At 37.2% G+C, this 23,920-nt stretch overlaps 1 protein-coding gene across 2 annotated transcripts; it reads left to right on the top strand.

Moving 5' to 3' along the window:
* The first annotated feature begins 1,686 nt into the window (after window positions 1-1,686).
* LOC129422831 (cortexin domain-containing 1 protein) lies at window positions 1,687-23,719 on the top strand. 2 transcript variants are annotated; one of them, XM_073859653.1, is made up of 3 exons: window positions 1,687-1,835; window positions 10,488-10,564; window positions 22,430-23,718. In XM_073859653.1, the coding sequence occupies exon 3, from the start codon at window positions 22,480-22,482 to the stop codon at window positions 22,666-22,668; it is 189 nt and encodes a 62-aa protein (XP_073715754.1). In that variant the 5' UTR covers window positions 1,687-1,835; window positions 10,488-10,564; window positions 22,430-22,479; the 3' UTR covers window positions 22,669-23,718. The 2 variants fall into 2 exon arrangements, with proteins under 2 accessions (XP_073715754.1, XP_055035041.1); XM_055179066.2 differs by lacking the exon at window positions 10,488-10,564 and having other exon boundaries at window positions 1,688-1,835; window positions 22,426-23,719.
* The last annotated feature ends 201 nt before the right edge of the window (window positions 23,720-23,920 follow it).

The following is a 23,920-nucleotide window of genomic DNA, read 5'->3' as shown; positions in this document are numbered from 1 at the left end:
TTTTGTAGGTCAGCCCAGAAGTTAGTGGGACACTGGTTCCCTCGCCAAAAAGCCCATTCATTATTTCATGGACTTTTGGATTATCGTGAAAAATAAGCTCTGTGTTTAACAAAAGTTTATGTCCAACGGGTTAATTTTTATAGATGAACACAACTTTTTACATTTTAAGTGTGTTTACTACAAATAAAAAGCTAAGCTTGGCTACAAGCAAACTACAGCACGGTCTCTCGACGTCAACGTCATCACTACCAAGATTCCGACAGCTCAAACTTTATTAAACACTTTTAAAAACATGTTCCGGTATAAGAAAATATTGTGTGGATGAATATTTTTTAAAAAATGTGACCGTGTACATTATTTTCCCTGACAAAGTCTGTAGTGCCATGTAGCAACTTGTTTGGATCCGCCCTTTTAAACACACTTTAAAAGTCACAAGTGGAGGTATTACTTGTGTGTTTTATGACTAAAATGTGAAAATATCTTGGGCTTATGTTAACCCAAAATCTTATTTAAGTAGTTTAACCAAAACCCCATTTAAAAAAACATTGACCACAGGACCATGAATCCGGAAGTGCTTTAATGCTATCATTGTAAAAAATCCGTAGAAATGACATGTGTTACTTATAGATGGTTGCCAGTAAAATACTGTAGATTTAATTTGATGTTTTTTACTGGCAAGAGTTTGTTCAAAGTTAAATAAATATTAAATATTAAGTCATATTGATGGGTCATTGTGCCAAAGCCCCAGAAGTCTTCAAAATGGCATAATGCAGGAGATTAAACTGAGATCCCGACTGTGTATTATGAATACCGGTGCTTCTTAAATAATAGGGGTGTAACCCCAGTCTCCTGGCCACAATTGCTTATTGGCCTCTATCCATACATTTTTCTGAATGTAGTGAGAGTTTATAGCCAAATAGTTTACAGATATCACACACATTTGTCTGGGTGTTGATGTATAAGAAATATTTCAGTTAAACATCAAAGGATTTCTGTAATTTGAGGAGTAAACCCAAAGTCCAAGTCTGATGAAACATGTGGACATCAAATACAAGGATGACGTAGGCAAGGACAGATTACATTTTTATGTCAGTGATGTCGGTGCAAAGTTGAATTTTTGACTTTTGGCATAATTATCACTTTTGCTGAACTATTAATTTGGAACATCTTTCTGCGTCAGCATCTTTTGACAGAGCTCTTGCTCTTGTCCTTGTTAAACTATGTTTATGGGACAGTCATGAGAGATGACAGCCAGCAGACGGGGAGCACCTGCCCCAACAGCACAGGCTTTGACAGAAACATCCAGAATGTTGGGGAAGATGAGAGATTGTCTGCGGGCTGTCTACTGTTATCAGCATCACCAGGCTTCTAGTGATACCTGATCATAACCCAATGACTGTTGCTCTAATGGACTGAATTCATCTGGAGGAGAAATGTCTTAAAGAAAGAACTGTGAAGATATTCTTGACAGATTCTAAATGAAATTATATTTTACATTTATAAGATTTAGTGAAAGTTGAGGTTGTTTGGGCACATACATAAGACATGGGTACAGTAGAATGCATGGCATCAGTTTAATGTCAACATAAAATTATGTCTGTAATGGTCTATCTCTCTCTCTCTCTCTCTCTCACAAACACACAAACACATTTTCTCTCTCATTCTCTCTCTCTCTCTCTCTCTCTCTCTCTCTCTCTCAAGAAGCAATGCAGTAACAGTAAAGGCTGAAGCGCTGCAGCAGGGAAACCTACTGCCCTGATATTCCAGACCCTTCCTAACATGCATCAGGAAACACACTTTATCTACACTTTTTGCTCTGCAGGATTTGACTTCAGGTAGGACCATATTCCTTTTCGCCTCTCGTTACCACGGCAACATGCCTTTCCACGCTTTGCTGCTCTGCCTTGCATCTCATCCCTCGCATAAGCCTTAAGGAGCACATACGGAGAGCGGGGTCATCGTGCCTCTCGTCTAATATACCACCTGAAGTGAGGTTATCGTAGGTCACGCCGTTTCCTGGATTCGTGTCAAAAATCAAGTAATTATTAGATGTTTCATTGAGCTGGATAATAGTGCCGAAAAGTGTCGATGTTGACTCAATCTCGGATTGATTGCAATTTCATTCATGAGAAAATCTAGAATATTTTTAAAATTTTGAAGATATACATTTTGCTATCATTGCTTTTAATCAAGAATGAAAAGAGATGTTTTGTGTTACTTGTGGATACATTTTTTGTCCAGTATTTATAGAAAGCAATTATTACAAATGTATTACTACGAAGCAATTTATAAGCTGCTTCTCTTGCAACTGTGACCATATATGCTATACATACGTAGTTACGTACGTAGTTAAATTGCATACGTACCCAGTTGAAATTAAAAGACATAAGAAATGCTCTTTTGATAAAACAGTTAATAAAACTTTCAAAAAGTTCAGTTTAACTTTATGCAAATGCACAACATGTAATGTAGAGCTTAATAATACAAACCCCAATAAATACAAACTCCAATGATCGCAATCGTGACAAAAATACCTTCGGATAACCAAACTGCAAGGAAAAAAATACAAAGCATAATAAAATCGTGATATTCACCATGTTGCATAATTTGATAACCATCAAAAAATCTTTGTAAATGTATATTTCTGACTGTTTGATATAATCAACCCTATTTAGCTTTAAATGTTTGGCAAAAAAGTCAAAGATATCTGCTTATTACTCCACAAACAAAAAAATATTTTTGTGCTTAAAAACTTAAATTCAGGGTAATTTCTGCTAATATGAAAACATTTACTGTAATTATGAAATGTGTGTCAGGCTATAAAATATAAAATATTGTATTGACAAATGCCCTACATGACTCAAATTGTGATATTTAAGATTTATTAAACCACAGCTTAATCATATTTATATTCTGCCCTGAACTAATGCCATCTTTTGCTCTCACTGCTTGCGCTTATTGGAAAATTTCATGTACCCCCCCTTCCTCACAGTAAAACTGTGGGTCTTTTAAATCATAGAGGTCGAAACCTTCATGGTCAGCAGAATTTAGTGATGAAACGTAAATTAAACTTTAAACTGTTGGTTGCAGACCTGGGGTTTATTGGGGTAGATGTGTGTCATATTTATGAGCGCCAAGATCCAGCCAGACAGTCAGAGCATGGCAGGAGATTAGAAAGAGAGAGAGAGAGGTAGAAAGAATTAGAGACAGACAAACAATAATGTTTTTGGATGTACGTCATGTGCAAAGACAAGTCAGTCATTTGTAATTAGAAATATCTGATGCACGAATTGACCAATCAGAATCATGCATTTGAGAGAGCCATGCAATGAAATGTGTTATTTGGACTTTTGTTTGCAATACATTTTTGCTTTTCCTCCCACCGATCAATGTGCATGTTAAATAACATTAACCTAAACAGTTAACTAACATAAACAAAGATAAGTAAATGCTATAAAAATATACTGTTCATATAATGTATATCCATGCTATCTAAGTTGATATATGCCTTTGCTACGCTATCTCATGGCAATTCGTATACTTATTTAAGTGGTTAATTCGTATTCATTTTGTACGACCACCACATTCGTACATTTTTGTACGATTTGCCTTTGGCCCTGGGGTATGGGGAAGGGTTAGGGGTGGGGGTTCGGTATTGTTAATCACGTTTTCGTAAAATATGTATGAATTCTCGTGAAATCAGGCTTGCCTATCCGTCAATCTCGTTTTATTTTACCTCATCCCTCTCATGTGTCTGTATTCACATACAAGCCAGTCTCTAATTTATTGCCACTGAAATGCGAGCACTGTCGTGATTTTAATGTTTGTGCATCATGTTTACGTTTTGGTGGAGTTCGACTTCCTGCGACCGTATTATGACATCGAAGCAGTGGCGGCTCGTGACTGCTCATCTGAGGGGCGCAAATTCAAAATATGTGTTCGGAGTGTCATGTGTGTTGCTATCCACACACATGACGAGCTACATACATGTTGTGACAAACTTCACATCGAGCACCCTCGATTGCCAACCTGTGTGAATAGCTGAAACGACCAACTCAAAGAAAGTTTTTTTTTTTAGCTCAACTTGAGCTTAAAAACAAAAGTTATATTCAGGTGTTATTGGTAATTGTCAGAAATATGTTGTTTAACTGCGATGTTAGCACATGGTTTTAGAGATATCTGTCTTTTCCTTTTCAAGTAGATCAAATTCTAGTCTTGCATGACTGAAATATCTACCTCGAGGTGACCTTGCTAAAGGGACTTTGAAGTAACCCACTTCTGGACAAAATAATCTTGAATTTTGTTGTATGTATAATATTCCATCATCTAGGGGCTGTCGCGTATCACTGTATATGTATAAATTTGTTATCGTATTGGCGTTTCATCCACACGGATTCGGCGTTTTGGGAGACTGAATCCGCTATTTTTTTAAACCGGGTCCTAAAGTGGATAAATCTGAAACCGACACCCTTGCGGTTTCGTCTGTACAGCCAATCCGTATATTTTGTGAAGCAAAAACGTCATCACATCACGTGTCGGAAGCGTCACACGTAACAACAACAACAATAACGGCGGACTACGTGATTGTGTTCGTGCTACAGAAGCTACTAAAGCCTACTAGCTTTATTACAGCAAAATCTATTGCTTCTATGCAATTGTGGTGACCAACAAGCGATAATGGACAACACCATACGTTGGTTATGCGCATGCTCAAAGTCTTCTTCTCCGTGTATAGTCTATATCTGTGGCAGAATTACAGCGCCCCATACTGGTCCGGCATATATACTATACCGCTTTCAGTCGGTTTTTAGTGGTTTTGTGTTTACGGATTATTTTTTTAGAGCAAGGAAAAAAAATGATCGGATAGGGAATGCACCGGCTTCGTGTGGACATAGCCTAAGTCAACAGAGATTACAAGGTGTTCGGTTTCATATATTCATAATCAATTAATTTATTTTTGGGCTATGGTTAAACTTCTATAAATAGATTAAATTTTTTGGACGATTATTAGATGTCTTCAAAATGCAAAAATTGCTTGTTGGGTTACTTGTGTTTAAATTAACTTTTGGTAATCAATTGTACACCAACAATATTAACAATTATATTAAATACATTAACAATTAACCAAAAAAAAAAAACACTAAGGGAGCGTGCACACCAAAACTTTAAAAAGCGGCTGAAAACACCTTAAGATGCCATGTGCCAGCTTTCTCTAGATACTTTAGCTGTGAGCCGGTTGGTTGCTGTGGTAATGTCCCGCCCCTCCTCCACTGTGACCGCCGAGAGCCGGTTTTCAGTGCAGTAGAAAACCGCTACCTGCCTTTTTGTTTTATAAACGCAGAGCTTCCATTGGAAACAATTAAAAACGTGCGCCGTCCGCGGGCGTAAAAGCTTTGGTAAAAGCTGCCATCTTACAACAGGGGTCTTGTCATAAGAAGTAGCTAAGTAAAGCTGCTATATCTGCCTGTACTTTGAATTCATGGACGATTCCGGACTTTGGTGCTGTGTAGATGTTAGGCCTACTAACACTATGCATTATAGTTAGAAAAAGTCGATTTTCATAATATCAAAACTTAATTTTTTTTTCTGGACTCAATGCTAAATACATGTCTGGCTGTTTAAACAAATTAAAAAAAACAAGAAAATTGCATTAATGACGATTTATGGTGATTTTTTTCCCGTTACACCATTGCCTACAATGACACTGATGCGGGGCTCCCCTGTTTCAAGATGGCGGGTCTATTTGACGCATTCAGTCCAATGAACTGCCGTAGCCAAGGCGACATCTAGTGTACATATCAATGGCTGTGATACTTGAGCTGTGCCCAGTTGGTTATTGTGATACTTGTCCCGCCCCTCCTCCACTGTGATTGGACAGCCATGTGAGAACTGACACTGACGAGCGGAGCTTTTCACCCAAAGTTGAATCTCTTTCAACTCTCGACGCTCAGCCCAGAGCGCAGAAAAAACGCAGTTTTCAGCGCGGTAAAAAAGCGCTAGCTGCTGGCTTATTTGAAAAAACGCAGAGCTTCCATTGGAAACAATTGAAAACATGCACCGGCTGCGGGTGTAAAAGCTTTGGTGTTCACGCCCCCCAAGGGGTTGTGCACATCAAAACTTTTAAATGCGGCTGAAAACGCCTGGAGACCGCCGAATGCCAGCTGTTTTTTAGCTGAGTGCCAGCTTTCTTTAGCTGAGAGCTTTGGTAGCGCTGATACTTCAGCTGTGAGCCGGTTGGTTGCTGTGGTAATGTCCCGCCCCTCCTCCACTGTGATTGGACAGCCGTGCTTTTCACCCAAAGTTTAATCTCTTTCAACTCTTGACGCTCAGTGTCGAACGCGAAAAAAACGCCGGTTTTCAGCACGAAAGAAAACCGCTAGCTGCTGGCTTATTTGAAAAACGCAGAGCTTCTATTGGAAACAAATGAAAACATGCGCCGACCGCAGGCGTAAAAGCTTTGGTGTGCACGCCCCCTAACAATATTTTCATCCTCTGGTCAGTGAGATTGTTGAAGGATTTTATAGGCTTTATATATTCCACTAATGAAGTTTTTGCTTTGCAAGCTCAGAAGTGTATAAAGGTTGTTTGTTGCTGCTATTGTGATAGAACTGACACACTAGCTTTATTAATAAATACATCTTCCAAAAAGAAAGATCTGTGTCAGAGTTTAGAAGTGATTAAACTCAAATTTTTTGGTGTAAGTAGCTTTGACGAAGCATGCGGTGAAAACAGATGTGACACTGATTTATGCTGTACTGGAAAGATGCCTAATAGTTTCTGTGTGTGTGCTCAATTGTGCCACAGCAGCACTTAGTTAAACAATAAACCTGGCAAACATAAACACATTTAATATGCAGCATAACCTGTTTATTCCCACAGACAATTTTCGATTTCATGGCCAACTAGTTTTATGGTAGACAACCAGCTTGAAGATAATCTTGCTGAATAGTGGGGTCAATGAAAAAACAAGCTTTAAAAACTAAAGAAATCTTTTTAAAGCCCCCCTAACCTAAAAATGCACTTTTAAATGTGTTTCTATCAGAAAATGAGTCTCGTGTGTGTGTGCAGAAGCATCCTGTTATTATACAAATCCATCTATTCTTTTTTGCGTAATCTCCTTTAAACCGCAACAAACACACAAAAGAGTGCGTAGTTCAATCTTCTGCCAGAGACACATGTTTTGATGTAGTCCAAAGCACATGTGTAAGCGCTCTATACCCCCTACTTTGCATACAGGGAGGGGAACAGAACCTTTTTTTGCATTTAAAGAAACACACATTTTTCATTGCAGGCACAAATGGCCATGTTCAACATCTTATAATGAAAGATCTGTGGTTTATTTTGAGCTGAAACTTTACACACAATCTGGGGATACCAGTTAGGGACCCTTTAAAATAAATATAATCCATGTTTAAGAGTCAGGAATAATGTTTTGAAAATAATGTTTTGAATTAGTTACCGGTAAATAACATTTAAATGCATTTTACACCATATTTTTTATTGCCTTATATAGTTATCATTATAATGTGAACGGCCCTTATTGGCAGAAGGTCTGGACTCCATAATGGGGTCCTATCTGAATTAATCCATCTCGTAATACCATCATTATGAAGTCAGGGCATCAGAAACACATCAACAACTTACTTTTACAAAGTAAAATAGAAATTACTTAAGGAATAACAGTCAAATTTTACTTTATTAAAAAGCCACTACAAAATGAGACGCAGCGAATATTAGACAGAAACCAGTTTGAAAGGTATTAGAAATCGCACAAATGGTTCTTGAAAAAGTGTTTTGAAGAATCAAAAGTATATTACAAATTACTTTGCATTATCTTTGAATAATAGACTGTCAACAAAGAGTTTTTCAAAAGTTTTATATTAAAAAAAGTGATAGTCACAAAATGTACATTTTGTAAATATTATTTGCTTACTAAATAAAATGGATTAAACTCACCAAATTAGCATGTGGTTTATTTGTAAACAAAATCCATCCTTTTCTTTCCTCAAGAATAGTTTGATCACTTTATTGTACAAAAATAAATCATTTTCTATCGCCATAGAGGCTAATGCTGAAAGTCGAGATGGTCAGGTAGTATTTCTGGCATACGTTTTAATTCATTGTAGGGCTGAGAATGTCCGTTCGACTGAAGCAGTGGACACATGAATAGTCACCGCCAAATATGTCAACGCGTACAGCTGTCACATACTCTCAAACTGATTTTTATGCTGAAGGATTTCAACAGGATTTTTGCATTCAAAATCACTAATGGCATACATTAAACTCAGTTCTGTTTTTAGCCAGGACAGATCGAATAGTGTTCCATGACGAGAACTCTTGCGGGTATATTTTTCGGTATGTTTGAAACTGCTGGGGGTCAATCTTATCAAATGACGCAAAAATGCTGACGTCATTGTAGGCCTGCTAGATAGCGCCGGTGACACCAACTCAAAATTTGTTTGGCAATGAAATTATTGCATTAACCGTTTATCTTAAGCTGAAGGCGCCTGCACTGTTCGTTCTGAAGGCCTAGGCAGATTTCTTTGACCTTGGCAACACATGATGTCAGCCGCTGGCTGGAATATGATTGGATAAATGATCTGTCATAAATATACACTACTGGAAGCAGTGCAACCAAGAGAAAAGCTATGAAATAAAGATAATAGACTATTATGGGATTCAGTTAATACACATTCATGAAAAAATATATTAAAATATAAATCATTGATTTAGATTTAGTGTTTAGGCCCTGACGGCTAAGTAAGTTGCTGACCCTGACGCCGGTCCAGAGGCTACCACTACATTAATGCAAAAATGCAGTTTTGTTAGCACACATGAAATAACCAATATAGTTTAGCAGCGTCTTTGTAGTTATACAGTATATCTCCCAAGGGTTTTTTCCTCCTAGGAATTTTTTTTTACTTCCCCGGCTAAAAATCCGGGTTTTATTTCTCCTAGGGGGTTTTTCAACATGGGGAGGCAGCCTTCTTGGGCTTAACTTCTATACGTCACATTAGTAATACGTTTGCTTATAATGTTGATTTAAAGCCGCAGCAAATTTAGCTGCTTGTGCTATTGTGTATTATGTTGTGCTATCTGTCGATTTTCTGTGCTTTTCACTGCATCTATTATGTAAAGCTGCTTTGATTCAATTACCAACTTGTGAAAAGCGCTATATAAATAAAATTGAATTGAATTATTGCTAATACAATTGTTCGTGTTAGTTTTTTGTGCATTAACTAATGTTAACAGTTTCAAGTTTTTTATATTTTAATAATGTATTAGTAAATGTTAAAAATAACAAACTAAGAATAATAAATATTGTAAAAGTATTGTTTATTAATATGTTTTGTTAGCTAATTGTAGAGTGTCACTAAGACTTTTAAAGGACAACGACTCCCACCTTATTAAGTATTCATGGCTCATCAAAACTGTCAGTAATGTAAATAATGGGTAGCTCTAAGGATGTTTGACTTTCTTGTGGATTTGTTTCAATTTCAGCAGGGCCCAAAGCTGATGAAACCTAATTACATTTTACATCATCGATAACCAAATCAAACAAAGCTGATGATGTTGTGGTACATTAGCTTTACGATGTGTATATCACAAAATGAAGTTCTCAAAAGATCAGTAGTTTCAACTTTACTGCTGACAAAAGACTTGAAACAGTCCAGATATGTCAGTCTAATTACCTATGTATTATCTCAATTCACAAAACTCATCCAGCTCAGCAAATAATTGACTCAGAAACAAACATTTACATGTGACCTGCTCCTTAATTTTTAGCCAGTTTGACTAAGAAATGTACATTATAATTGCTAAATGGAGACAGAGTTTGTGACTTTTATTGAACGAAAACTGGTCCTGAGAATGCACAGATTAATTGAACTGACTGTCAGTATTTTCTATTTCTTAAAGCTGTATTCTACTAAAACATTGTCTAGACCAGTCCCACTTTTTTTTGCCCATAATTTACTTATCTAAATGCGATCCCAAATGGCGGCACGCCGGCATATTGATTCTTGCAGAAGTTCTTGGAGTTGGCGTTGCACCATTTAGATCGTACCCAACTTGCAGTGTGTTTACATTTAAACCGGACATATCGATCTTGAACTCAAAATACAAATCATTTCCTCTCACAAACGTATCGCTTTGCTTCAAAAGACATACAGTTTATTCACCCACCGGAGTCATATGGATTGCTTTTCTGATGATGGATATGCATCAAACACCGGCTAATATGGTGCCATTACAAAGCTAGAAAGAACCTTTGTGTCGTGCCAAATTACCAACTTGGGTGTGCATTATTTTCAAATAATTCAACGGCCCCATGTTAATTATTCCTTACATATAATATATAATTTTGTTTAGTAGAAAAAAGGAAGTCATATATACGTGGGATGGCATTAAGATGAGTAAATTATGGGCAATTTTTATTTTTGGGTATAACCTTGCTATAAAATGAAGCAATTTACTCTGATTTCTAGGATCAACTGTAACAAACAAGAACAGTACTGCAGGCCAGCAGGTCCAGAGGAAAACCTGTAAAATTACAACAAGATAACAAGTTTTGAATTGTCAACATTATGATTCTGAGGATATTGATTTCCAGTTGCCAGGCTTGCTTCCTCACTGACTCTCTTACACATCGCCCCAGTTGCTCTCAATCACTTAATAGGCGATTCAGAGAAATGTGTTGCTGAATCAATGACTGGACGCTGTAAAACCGTGTTTGCCATCAGCATTCAACTGTGTCTTACATTTTAAGACCTGTTCAGTGATTAAATCACTTGTCTCTTAAATCACAAGACTCTGGCTTGATGGTTGCATGCTGCTCATTTTTATATAAAAAAAACAAAATTCCTCAAATTCTGATTTCTTTGAACATTTAGGGGTGGTTTCCTGGACAGGGTTTAGATCAGGACTAGGCCTTAGCTATTTAAGGACATTTAAGTAGATTTTACAAACAAACCTTACAAAAAATTATACTGGTCTGCATATTTTATACTGTATCTTGAGACAAAACAATGGTACAGATATATGTTAAAATATGTAAGTACTATAAGTAAGGTGTTTTGAAATTACAGCAAATCAAACATGCATTTTAGTCTGGGACTAGGATAAACCCTCTCCGGTAAACTGCCCCTTTAAGTAGGTATGCACCGATACAAATTTCTGTGCCCGTATTGATATTCGAATATCTACCAATACAAATAGATACTGATTTTTTTTAACTACATTTCTTTTAAATTATTGTCATGAAATCCTAGGAGTGTAGAGCTCACGAACTGTAACTATTTGTTACCATTTTGCTAGGATATAATCTGCCATCATCATGTTTTATCTGCCGATACCGATTATAGGCCAATAAATCTGCATCTTTAATTTGCTGATACCGATTATAGACCGACACGCTTGCTGCATTTTATCTGCTGATACCGATTGTAGGCCAACACATTGGCTGTGATTATCTGCCGACACCAATTGTAGGCTGACACATCGGCGGTGTTGATCTGCCGATATTGATTATAGGCCGATAAATCATCTACGATTATAGGCCGATACACTGGTTGCATTTATCTCCCAAAACCGATTATATGCCGATACATTGTTTGCTTTTATCTGCTGATACTGATTATAGGTAAATACGATGGTTGCTTTATCTCATAAAGATTAGAGACCCATACACTAATTGCTTTTGTTTCACCATACCAATTGTAGGTTGATACATTGTCTGCTTTTATCTGCTGATTATAGCAGATAATTATCTCCCAAAACTGATTATAGGCCGATGCACTGGTTAATTTAATATCCCAAAACCGATTATATGCAGATAAAACGGCTACTTTTATCTGCAAACACCAATTGTTGACTGATACATCAGCTGCTTTTATCTGCCGTTATAGATTATAGGCAGATACACCATCTGCTCTCATCTGCCGAAACCGATTATAGGCCGACACACGGTCTGCTTTTACTTCCTGATACCAATTGTAGGCCGATACATCATCTGCTTTTATCTGCTGATTATAGGCCGATACACTGGTTGCAATTATCTCCCAAAACTGATTATAGGCCGATGCACTGGTTGCTTTAATCTCCCAAAACCGATTATATGCCGATAAAATAGCTGCTTTTATCTGCCAACAGCAATTGTTGACCGATACATCAGCTGCTTTTATCTGCCGTTATAGATTATAGGCAGATACACCACCTGCTCTCATCTGCCGAAACCAATTATAGGCCGACACATGGTCTGCTTTTATTTCATGATACCAATTGTAGGCTGATACATCGTCTGCTTTTATTTGCTGATACCAATTATAGGCCGACACACAGGCTGTTTTTATCTGCCAATTCTGATTATAGGCCGATAAACTGTCAGCTTTTATCTGCTATTACCGATTATAAGCCGATACGATGGTTGCTTTTATCTTCCCAAACAGATTATATGCCAATACATTGGCTGCTTTTATCTGTCAATACCAACTATAGGCCAATATACTGTCTAAATTTATCTGCCGATACAGATTGTAGGCCGATACATTGTCTGCGTTTATCTGCCCATACTGATTATAGGCCAATAAATCGACTGCTTTATCTGCCAATACCATTTATAGGCCGACACCCAGTCTGCTTTTATCTGTCAATACCGATTATAGGCCGATACGATGGTTGCTTTAATCTCCCGTACACTATTAACTTGCAAAAAATGAAATCACAAGATCCATCACAAGATCTTCCTCAGGCATACATGTATAGTTGCGTAGGATAAAGAGACAATGAAGTCCAACCAACCATACATACATACATACATACATACATACATACATACATACATACATACATACATATATATACATAAAAATATGAAAAATAGGTATCCCGCACACTATTAACTTGCAAAAGATAAAATATTTACATGTATGCCTGAGGACGATCTTGTGATCGAAATGTCGCAATAAATATTTTTATCTTTTGCAAGTTAATAGTGTGCGGGATACCCTTTATTTATATATATGGTTGGACTTCATTGTCTCGGGACTAACAGGTGTGTGACATTGTTCTTCTTTTGCTTTAATCTCCCAAAACAGATTATAGGCCGATACACTGGTTGCTTTAATCTCCCAAAACCGATTAAATGCCGATACACTGGTTGCTTTTATCTTCCAAAACCATTTATATGCAGATAAAATGGCTGTTTTTAATCTGCTGACACCAATTGTAGGCCGATACATCGGCTGCTTTATTCTATCAATATCACTTATAGGTAGATACACCATGTACTCTCATCTGCCAATACCGATTATAGGCCGACACATGGTCTGCTTTTATTTGACTCTACCAATTTTTGACCAATAAAACGTCTGCTTTATCTGTCGATACCGATTACAGGCCAATACATCATCTGCTTTTTTCTGCCATTACCAATTATAGGCCAATATATCAGAAAATCCCTAATTCAAAGAGATCAATTTTGAAAGGATGGTAAATCCCCAGGCGCTATGATTTCAGGTGACACTCCCTCGTATTAGTTTTATCGACTTGCACTTGGATCCAGCCTCCATGTTGTATCCCCACATTACACTAATTCCTCATGCTTGGGTTGGACTAATAAAATACATCTTTAAATTTCTTCGAAATGCATTTCAGTTAATTTCCCTTTCTGTCGTTTGTTTGTCCTTATTCAAATTTTTATTCAAATTCTTTAGGGCTTGACTGATTCAGTTTCATTCTCCACACACGTGTTGACAGGGAAACAATTCTTACATTTTGGATAGAATGCTTTGCATGAAACTGTTATTTTATAGTTTTATTTTGTAAAGACTTGTTAATGTTTAATGTTCATTTAACTTTAAACAAACTGTTGCTAATAAATAACCTACATCTACAGTTAGTTACTGCCAAATAGATGCATAACTGCAGCAAAACATTTTACAGTGTGCTGATAAGATCATTTGAGATAAAGAGGTAATTTAAATGGAGATAGTTGGGAATGTAAGTGAGAGACAAGCAGGAATAAAGGGAGAGTGAAGATGGACCGAAATGAAGAGAAAGTAAAGATAGAAAGTATGAGAGGATTAGCCAGAGAATCACTCCCTAGAGTTGATACAAAGCACCAAGACATAAAACTAAGATCAATTACCTCTTTGAAGGGGCATTAATCCCCACAGACTGCATTGTAATGCCCAGAGCTACTGTGAAAGCCACGGTAAAGTGTGGGTGTGGTGTATGAGTGTGTGTTCACAAGACACTGGTGATAGATTGGCCTGAGCAGATGTCCTCTCCATCTTTTTTAATCTGAGAGATGGGCCAAGATTAGGGTCAAGAATCCGTTTGATTAAATGTTTAAATACCAATTCAATCTATAACATTTGGTGCTTTTAATGGTTCTTGAATGCCATCTACCTGAATAAAATACTCTGAAAGCGGCACTCAGCCCTAAATCTTACTACAGGAGAACTACGGCAAAAGAAAAATGTCTTAGCTGAGCTGCGATATTGTCGTCTGAATTGAATGTGATAAGTGAGGCAATAAAAACCAAACACACCTTTCTGTTGTTGTAAACAAACAACTTAGGTTCTTTATAATGAGGCGGTCAAAAAGACAAATAGTGAACTTTTTAGTTTTAATGAACTTATGGACTAAAGCGTGACACTTTTTTTAAAGATACTGTACCTTACCGTATCCTACCCCAATGTTCATAAACAGCTGATAAGAGTAGTTCTGTGGTTTTCTGAATATAACCAAGAAACAATAAAGTTGTTTACATGCAACAGTTTATAATAATATTTATTATCAAAATCTGTACATGGTTATCAATTGTAAAACTTAGCTGTTTAAAACAGTAAAGCTGCTTATAGGATTATTGTATTTTTACAGAACTTTTCTGGCAATCACGGCTAACGTTTTTCTAATGATTATTTTTATAGTGTAGCTTTTGTGTATAATAACATGTACTGCAAACACACAATGGCACAATTATCTTTTATATAAAGAGTGATGTCAGGTCTGGGTTGTTATCTCCAATTCACACCTTAATTCCCCCATGTCATTACCGCATGCAATTATTAAAACACCGCAAGGCTATTACAGCTTATGATAACATCAAGTATAATAATTTGTCTCATGACACAAAGGACCTTATAATTGAATCAGAATTAAATCATTTTTTGTAGTTCTATTTTATAATAAAAACATTACATTTTTCAATGACTGTCTGATGATAATTATTTTAACATTTAAAAAATAATTTTGCAAAAAAATATTTCGTACTATTTTTGACTTGTTTTTCAGTAGAAATATATAAAAATTCTTAAAGGAGCAGCGATTTAAAGAATCAATTTTAACTAGATTTTTTGTTATATACGAGGTCATCGTACTTAAACACACAAGTTTCAGAACTGAAAAAGTTTTTCAAATTCATTTACGCTGCAAGTCTAGCATGGAAACCATGAACCAAATTTTCCCCTAAAATAGGGAACCAATCTCAGAACGGGGAGGGGGCAGCAAGACGATGACACACCAAAGCAGTTTTGTTTATCCAACATGGTAGCAGACGTGAAGTTACTTTTCAATGCAGCCTTAGATAGTGTTCTAAGTAGTATTAAACGCAAGTTTATTTAAAAAAGAGCAACTTTTGGCGTTAAACAATTTCATATCCAAGAAGAATGTTTAGATATGGCAATATATGATAGCCACAGAGTTTTATAGGACCAACCTGCTAGGCATCGTTGTCGACGAAGTACATTTAACTTATAAATGGTAAATGTTATTTATTAAAGCAACACTATGTAGTTTCCATGTAAAAATGACTTACAGCTCCCCCATGTGGTTGAAAAGCACAACAGTGAGTGGTATCAGACACTTTTCTGCAGGGGAGGGGCGGGGCTGTGTGCTCTACCCTCCACCGCCACTTTCAGAGTGTGCTTGTAGCAGCTAGGAGGCTGCTCAGGTTGCAGCAACAGTACAATTTGTCCAGTTAAAAGTTGTTCTATCACTGAAATAATTTTAGAGACATTATTTAAAGGTAAAAAACTACATAGTGTTGCTTTAATATCATATTGTCATTATGCCTGTACTGTGGTTGTCACAGTGCCACTAAGTTGTGTTGCTTTTCAATATCAATATACAGCTACCAGTTTAGTTGCATAGCTTCCAGCTGTGTGCACGCGTACCCGATAAAATTTGTTGACGGTTGAATTTATGTCGCTCTACATTTGTCATCTGGTATAATTAAAACGATTGGCTATGAGCTACGTACAGACGCATTTGATAGACATTCGTAATAAACAGCTCTGGGCCTTCGTAAACTATGCCTCAAATACAAGAAAATGAGCATGTAGTTCCCAGACCGCGTCTCATTCTATATGAGACTGGTCTGGTGTTAGCCAGGCTAGATATTTTCTATTTACACCATGTAAACGTCACAGTACTTTGCAATAAGTGTAAATAGTAATCAGATGCTATTTATACTTTATATTGGCTCACTTCCGTCAAGCTAGGTGGGCGTGGTTTCAGCAACCAGCCACCTCAGCTTTACCCATTACCCATTTTCGGCAGGCCTCGTCAACAATTGGCTTTGAAAAAACTCTTCACAAACCTATGGGTGACGTTACGGACAATTTGTCCATATTTTTTACAGTCTATTGTTTTACCGTTATTTTCCATTAATGGCAAACGTTTGGCACTCCGTGCTGCCATGCATTTGCTTGTTTTTTTACGTGTTTTTTTACAGCGAAGGATGCCACTTGTTTCACTGAACTTAGAAAGGAACTCTAGCACCATTAACAATTGATATATTTCTAGTTTCTGAATTTGCGATTCACATATGACAGTCATTTTAAATCTGCTTGTCAAAAAATTGGTTTTGGTTTCGGTGACAAACTCAGCGAAAATTAAACCTATTTATCAGCTTTATCTCTTTTTAAACGAGACAGCCCCAGAAGAAAATAGGACAGATTAATGAGCGAAAGCTAGCCAGATATTGACAAAAATCTCTTAGAAGACAATTTTACTTTAATACACAGTCTGTGCAAGCCTTTTAATTCACCAAATTCCTGGTATTAAAAGATTTTGTGAAGCCGTCTATAAAACACCGGGGACAATCTTTTAAATCCCCTGACTGTGTCCACAGGGCTCACACTCGAAGTTAATTCGGAGTTGAAAGGTTTTCCTTGCCTATGTTTTTTAGATGATGGGACAGAGCACTGTAATTCTCCATTTAATTGCTAATGCCGTTGCCAAGGTTACTGTTGGTCTGGGTCCTTGAGTGAACAACAATTACTGTTTCTATAAGAATCAACAGCGTGTCTCTTGAGGCCTGGACCACACTGACGCTGTGAAAATGTTTGGGGTCTTGAATGTGTTGATAATTCTCAATCTTGCTGATGCAGAGGAAAATTGTACAGCCCAGACTTGCCTGGGGTGAATTCTCAACTAGGTCTCTCAGATTGGAAATTTGTTGCATTTAGATTTAATTTGAACAGCCCCGAGCGACCGTCTCTCCTTCGTTTGTTGACATTGGCATGCGCTAAGCACTAACATCTCAAGGACCACTCACAAGGAATGAAAAAAGTAGATGAACAGATGTATTTATAAGCGATTTGATACCGCTGCAAATAAAAACAACAAATGATAAAATGAGTGATGCTTTAAAATGATCTATGGTAAAAGTATGATTAACACATGCAGTGCACGTTATAAAATACTTTATTTTACAAAAAAGATTTTATGCTGTTGACTGTTTACTTACATGATGACAAAGTTTTGGTGTCCTGCAAATGCTAACTTTTAAAGACATGTTTTTTGAAGAAGTGCACATTTTTAAACATTGTCTCTGTTTAAACTACGTAAACGCGAATCTATGATAAGAGTGAATCAACTTTCAAGTAAATAACAGTAAATCAAATGAGATTAATTTCGCAGCATTACCTGAAAAATACTCTAAACTTTTTTGTTTTACTTGTTGATTTTATTTTACTTGTTGATATGTTTCCCATTGTTTAAAATGTAACGTACATAAAAGAAGCCAAGCTTATGTAAAAATATTTAATAAATAAATATAAAAAATTCAGGCTATTAGTAGAATGTGCTTTGACTCCGTGCAGGCAAACCTGGGCAATCCTTTATTAGAAATGTGATATTCTGCTTACACTAATATTCTGCAAAAGTTAAAGACGCACAACGTTTTTGATCCATTATGTTGATAGTGATTTTATTGGGTTATAAAGGGCCATTAAGTTTATATTGGGATTCTGCTATTAAAACAAATTGATCCCACCTCATCTCATGTACTTGGTGAACCGTTACGTATTGTATTTTGCTCAAATCCACTGTGATGAAAAACAAGATATTTTCTGTATACTCAGTCAAGTAAATCACAGAACAAGTTTATTACTTAGCTTAAACATACCAAGAGGGCACACAATCCTTTATAAAAGGGGTTTTTGTGAACTTGTTCATAAAATATGAAAGAGAAATGTAGGGTTTTTCGGATAAATTATATAAAAGGTTAAAAAACTGTCAAGAAATCATATCATTGTCACCTGGCATTAGGGTTAGAGTTGGGTTAGGGCAGTGCTTCTCAATTATTTTCTGTCACGCCCCCCCTAGGAAGAAGTAAACATTTTGCGCCCCCCAACTCTCCGCTGCGACTGTAAATAGTATAATTTGTCTATAAAATTACACATCTGCAAAACATTGTATCTTTATTAACTTTAAAGAAAACACAAAAAAAGAAATATCGATCAACTTACAACAAAGAATAACTTTATTAACATTGTTTTTTAGTCTGTAACAGAAAAGACTTAAAATGCATCAATTTGCCTGAAATAAAAAAATCAATCCTTATTTAAAGTATAATATTTTTGACCATTTGATACTGAAAAATTTAATTAAATATAATCAATAAATAATAATAAAAACCTCAAGCTGCTTATCAGCGTGATTGGGGTGTAATGTCTTTAAGTGACGATGCAAAAAAAAAATCACTTCCTGAAAAAGTATTTTCTCTGGGGTCTCACGCGCCCCCCCTGGTGTGGCTTCGACCCCCCCCTGGGGGTCCCGCCCCACTATTTGAGAAGCACTGGGTTAGGGTAAGGATGTCATTTTATGTAAATCTAACCCTAAACCGAGGCGACAATGGTAAGAAAATATTACAAAACAGTTGAGCAACCAATATGTGACAATGACACATAAACAGAAATTTGTGATAAGATCACGAAAAAAAACACAGAAATTTGTAACAGTATCACAAAAAAAGAATCATAAAATTACGTGATATAGGTACGTAATTTCCCGAGACTCGGCTGAACCTAAATACACAAAAAACAACAACAAACTTTGTTGATAAGTTTTACATTTTAAATTCAATTCATAATTTATGCTGCTTTATTTCTAACGGGGTGTACACATCTACTCATGCAAAACGTTGAATTCGTGTTTGATTACATTCAAAGTCAATGCAAAGATGTGAATAGTTGCGAACTCGCTCAGGGCAATTCAAATGAAGCAAACTGGGTGGCGCGAAAACATGTGCTATAAGGACCAGACATTTTTCATGCTGTGACTGCGGCATTGCACATTCCTCGCTCTAGATCACTTGCGGGATTTAACTTTGTGTCTTGCTAGAGTTAAATATTCTAAACTTGCGTATAGAGGCGTTTGAGGACAATAGGATGTGTCAATCCCGCCGCCAAATTTGCGTCATTCGTATCGCACCAAGATTTTGCATCTATTCATGTCTTTGCATTGACTTTGTATATAATCTACCCCCGCAAATCATGAATTTTGCGCTTGGTGTGTACCCCCATTAAACGTGTCTTTGCGCAAGATGAAAAAATTCAACATAATCGATAAATTTACATAACATGTTAAATCCAACGAGGAATGCTACACTTCACGTTTGGTATGCAGCGTGGTTACTACTGGGCTCTTAAGATACCTTCGATACCGCGAACCATAACATCCTGCTCACTAGACTCAATGACCTCAGTATCGAAGGTGCTGCACTCAGCTGGCTCCACTCCTACCTATCCAACAGATCCTACTATATTTCTCTTCATAACCACACTTCTCCCTCCGCCCCAGTCACTCAAGGTGTTCCCCAAGGCTCCGTACCTGGCCCCCTTCTCTTCACCATCTACATCAGGGATGTCCAATCCTGCTCCTGGAGGGCCGGTGTCTCTGCAGAGTTTTATTTCAACCCTAATCAAACACACCTGATCCAGCTAATCACGGTCTTACTAGGCAGACTAGATACTTTGAGGCAGGTGTGGTGAGGGAAGTTTTAGCTAAACTCTGCAGGACGCCGGCCCTCAGGCAACCCTGATCTACATCCTCTCCCTTGGTCAGATACTCCGTCACTGCAACCTGGACTTCCACTGCTATGCTGAAGACACACAGATCTACCTCTGCACCACAACCCCACACAATCCTCCCCTCTCCCACATCAACTCCTGTCTGTCGGCTATTATTTCAGCTATAAAATAGAATTCCCCATTATAGGCTCTAAATCAACACTCAGCAAATCCAGTAACCCCACTCTCATCATAGACTGCATCACTGTCTTCCCATCTTACCAGGGCCGAAACCTCTGCATGATTTTGAATCCCACCCTCTCCCTTGAGCCCCACATCCGCCATGTCATCAAAACCTCCTTCTCTCACACACCCCGCTGCTGAAAGACTCATTCACACCTTCATCTCCTCCTGACTAGATTACTGCAACTCACTTTTCCTTGGCATCAGCTCCACCAACATCAACTGACTCCAACTGGTACAGAACGCGGCTAATCAACTCATCTCATGCTCCAAATCCTGGCAACACATCACTCCAGTCCTAAAACAACTCCACTGGCTTCCTGTCTCTCATCGGATCACCTACAAAATCTTGATCCTCACCTACAAAGCCCCTTACCATCTGGCACCCTCATACCTCCCTGACCTTCTCTCCCCTTACAACCCGCATGGTCCCTCAGATTTACCTCAGCTGGTCTCCTCTGCATCCACAAGTCCAACCTCTGCAGTTTTGGGGACAGAGCCTTTGCCAGGGCAGCTCCCAGGCTCTGGAACCCCCTATCCCAAGAGATTCACACCACTGAATCTCTCACTATCTTCCAGTCCCGTCTCAAGACTCATCTCTTCACCTCTGCCTATCCATAGCAACCCCCCCCCCCCCCTTTTTAATCGTGCCTTAATTTTGCTTGTTCTGTGTTGTTTTCTCTAGTTTTTGTTTTGTTTATTTATTTTGTTATGTCCAATCTATTTCTCTGTAAAGTGAGTTCTGATTTTGAAGCTGGTTTAGTGTGTTGCGATTCGACAGCAGCTTAGGCATTGAACTTTGAGCTTTATAATTTTGCAGTCATTATTTATGCTCTAATAGCAACATTACACACCAACTAAAGTTTGAAAAATGGGATCCCGAGAAATGGCCCCTTATATGCATCAAATTAAAGCTTTCTTGGTTGTATCATCTTCTTTATTTATATCTTCATGCTCTGAGGGGCAGCTTCATGATTAGTAATTGCTGTGAGGTAAAGGCAACAGAAGGTTACAGAATGAGACGATTTATTCTGCAACACTGTCTGTGGTCATTGTGACAGCACAAATGATGTCATAATCCAACCCATTAACCTAAATTATTTACTTAAAGTAAATATTTTAATAAATAAAAAACACATTTGCATAAAGTATTTCACACCGTTATTGTTATTATTACCTGCTTTGTATGATTCTTTAATTAAAAAAACAAACATTTATTTACATTTTATGATTTAATTGCAAGTAGTTGTTTATCATCAACTCACAAACCCCTGCAATCCTCTTGCGAACCACCAGGGATTTAAAAAAAACCCTGTCATAATCAAAAATAGATAAATCCATAATAATAACAAACACATTACAGTTTAATTTGTTTTCCTTTACACACACAGACAATAAAACTGACTGATGTGATGAGCAGATATCGAACAAGCTGCTTTGTAGGTCAAAGCAATATGAATACCATTCACATTACATTTACGCATTTGGCAGGATTGATTTTATTTCTGTCTGAAAGGATAAAAGTATAAACCATCTCAATCTGCATTTTTACTTACTGAAACAGGCTGTAAAGTCAATCATTCAGTGTTTAATGTATGATATGTGAGCTTTTATTTTATATCACCATGTGCATCATTTGTATTACTTTATGAATCTTCATTATTACTAACATTACATTCATAGTGCCTGGTTAAAGATCTCAGTACTAATTCATAAACCTCATAAATGCTGCACAATGCATGAAATAAAGCATACTTATTTTAAAGAGACTGCTGTTTACAGGCCAATGCAGAGCTGATAGGATTTGTTTAAGCATCTTCATTTATTCATTTATTTGTTTAAGCATCTCAATTTATTTATCTTTCTCTCTCTGTACCCACAGATAAGCAATCAGGATGGTAGCAGCGGACCAGACCGATGTGGACAGACCGAAGCGATGGAGGAGACCACTCCAGACCCCGCTTTTGTGGACGTGGACCAGGGTCTGACTCTGGCGGGCATCGCTTTCCTCTGCCTGCTGCTGGTTGCAATGATCATACGCTGTGCCAAAGTCATCATGGACCCCTACAGCGCCATACCCACATCCACTTGGGAGGAGCAACACTTGGACGATTCGCAGATCTGAGTCGGCGGAAAGACAAACATGCTTGCGCACAAGAAACCAACATTTTTCCTGTTACCTCAGCTAAACGTGGACATTGAGTTAAATCAGGCAATGAAATTTTAAACAGCACGTGGGATCTCCAAATTGGTCATCTTCTTATATATGTCAATGCACATTTACATCCCATGTTCTCTCTACTGCATTGCATACTATATCTATCTGTATTGTCCTGCAGAGCAAAGTAACAAAGAACTAAAGCACACAAAGACATGTAGTCATTTCAATAGAGTCAAACCTCAGCTCAGACCAAACCTAATGCATCCGACAAAACATGGACAGCAATGCACCTTGTTTGCAATTTGTAATTAGAATCTATAAAAAATGATTTAAAATCAGGGCATTGTGCATGTGAATGCAAACACTTCTAGTTTGGTGTGCTGTATTTGAAACGCATTTATAATTTATAACAGAAGTATGTGAGTGTCATTGCCGTAACAGCTATAGTTGGCATAAACTGTCTTCAATAGTCATTATATTTTTAGGACAGCTGCTGCTAGGCTGTTAAAGCAACAGTTTGGAGAGAATCTTACAGGGTTAGTTAAGGCTAGTTAAACTGCCGCCATGTTTAAAGCTAAAGAAACACTTAAAGCTGCGTGTTCGGTATGCTCAGCAGTGGCCAAACAATTTAAATGCTTGTGTAAAGTATGTTTCTGGCCTTTATTGCGATTGCATTTTGCAAGAAAATGAACACTGTACTCTGGTTTAAATGACATTTTAGAGAAACATCAGTGCTATTACTATTGCAACTACCTTTAACTTTTTCATTTTGACCAAAGCATCTGGGTTTTTCCAATTTCTTGTCTCTTACAATGTATGTCCTCATGGTTTTATTCTGTTGTCTTTGTTTAAATGTACATATTTCAGAGAGCCTTCATCTACACAGCATGGTAATAAGTGCCTGAGCTGAAATAATAAATAAAGTTATGAATGAATTTCTCTTTGACGGTTGTATTGTATTACCGCAAAATGAAGGACTAGTCAACAAAAAGCCTGTGTCTATGACTGATTAGAAATTTTGTGAAGAAATTCACATCTTAAGTCTAAACAATTTCATGTCTGAACTATTGAATTTGATGGCGTGTTTACACTTGGGGTGTGAATAAGAATGAATTGCATTTGCTTATAGCATCATTTATTTGCATGTGCTTTCTAAATATCTGATTTACTCAAAAAAAAATTATATTTGACCCAACAATGGGTTAAAACAACCCAG

Source organism: Misgurnus anguillicaudatus, chromosome 21 (genome assembly GCF_027580225.2).
Source record: "Misgurnus anguillicaudatus chromosome 21, ASM2758022v2, whole genome shotgun sequence".
Taxonomy (NCBI): Eukaryota; Metazoa; Chordata; class Actinopteri; order Cypriniformes; family Cobitidae; genus Misgurnus; species Misgurnus anguillicaudatus.
The sequence above is the reverse complement of the archived record's forward strand: the minus strand, read 5'-3'. Positions and strand labels throughout refer to the sequence as shown.

Bases quoted from the DNA above. Each gene is read 5' to 3' on its own strand.
- LOC129422831 (XM_055179066.2), top strand. From the start codon at position 22,480: ATGGAGGAGACCACTCCAGACCCCGCTTTTGTGGACGTGGACCAGGGT.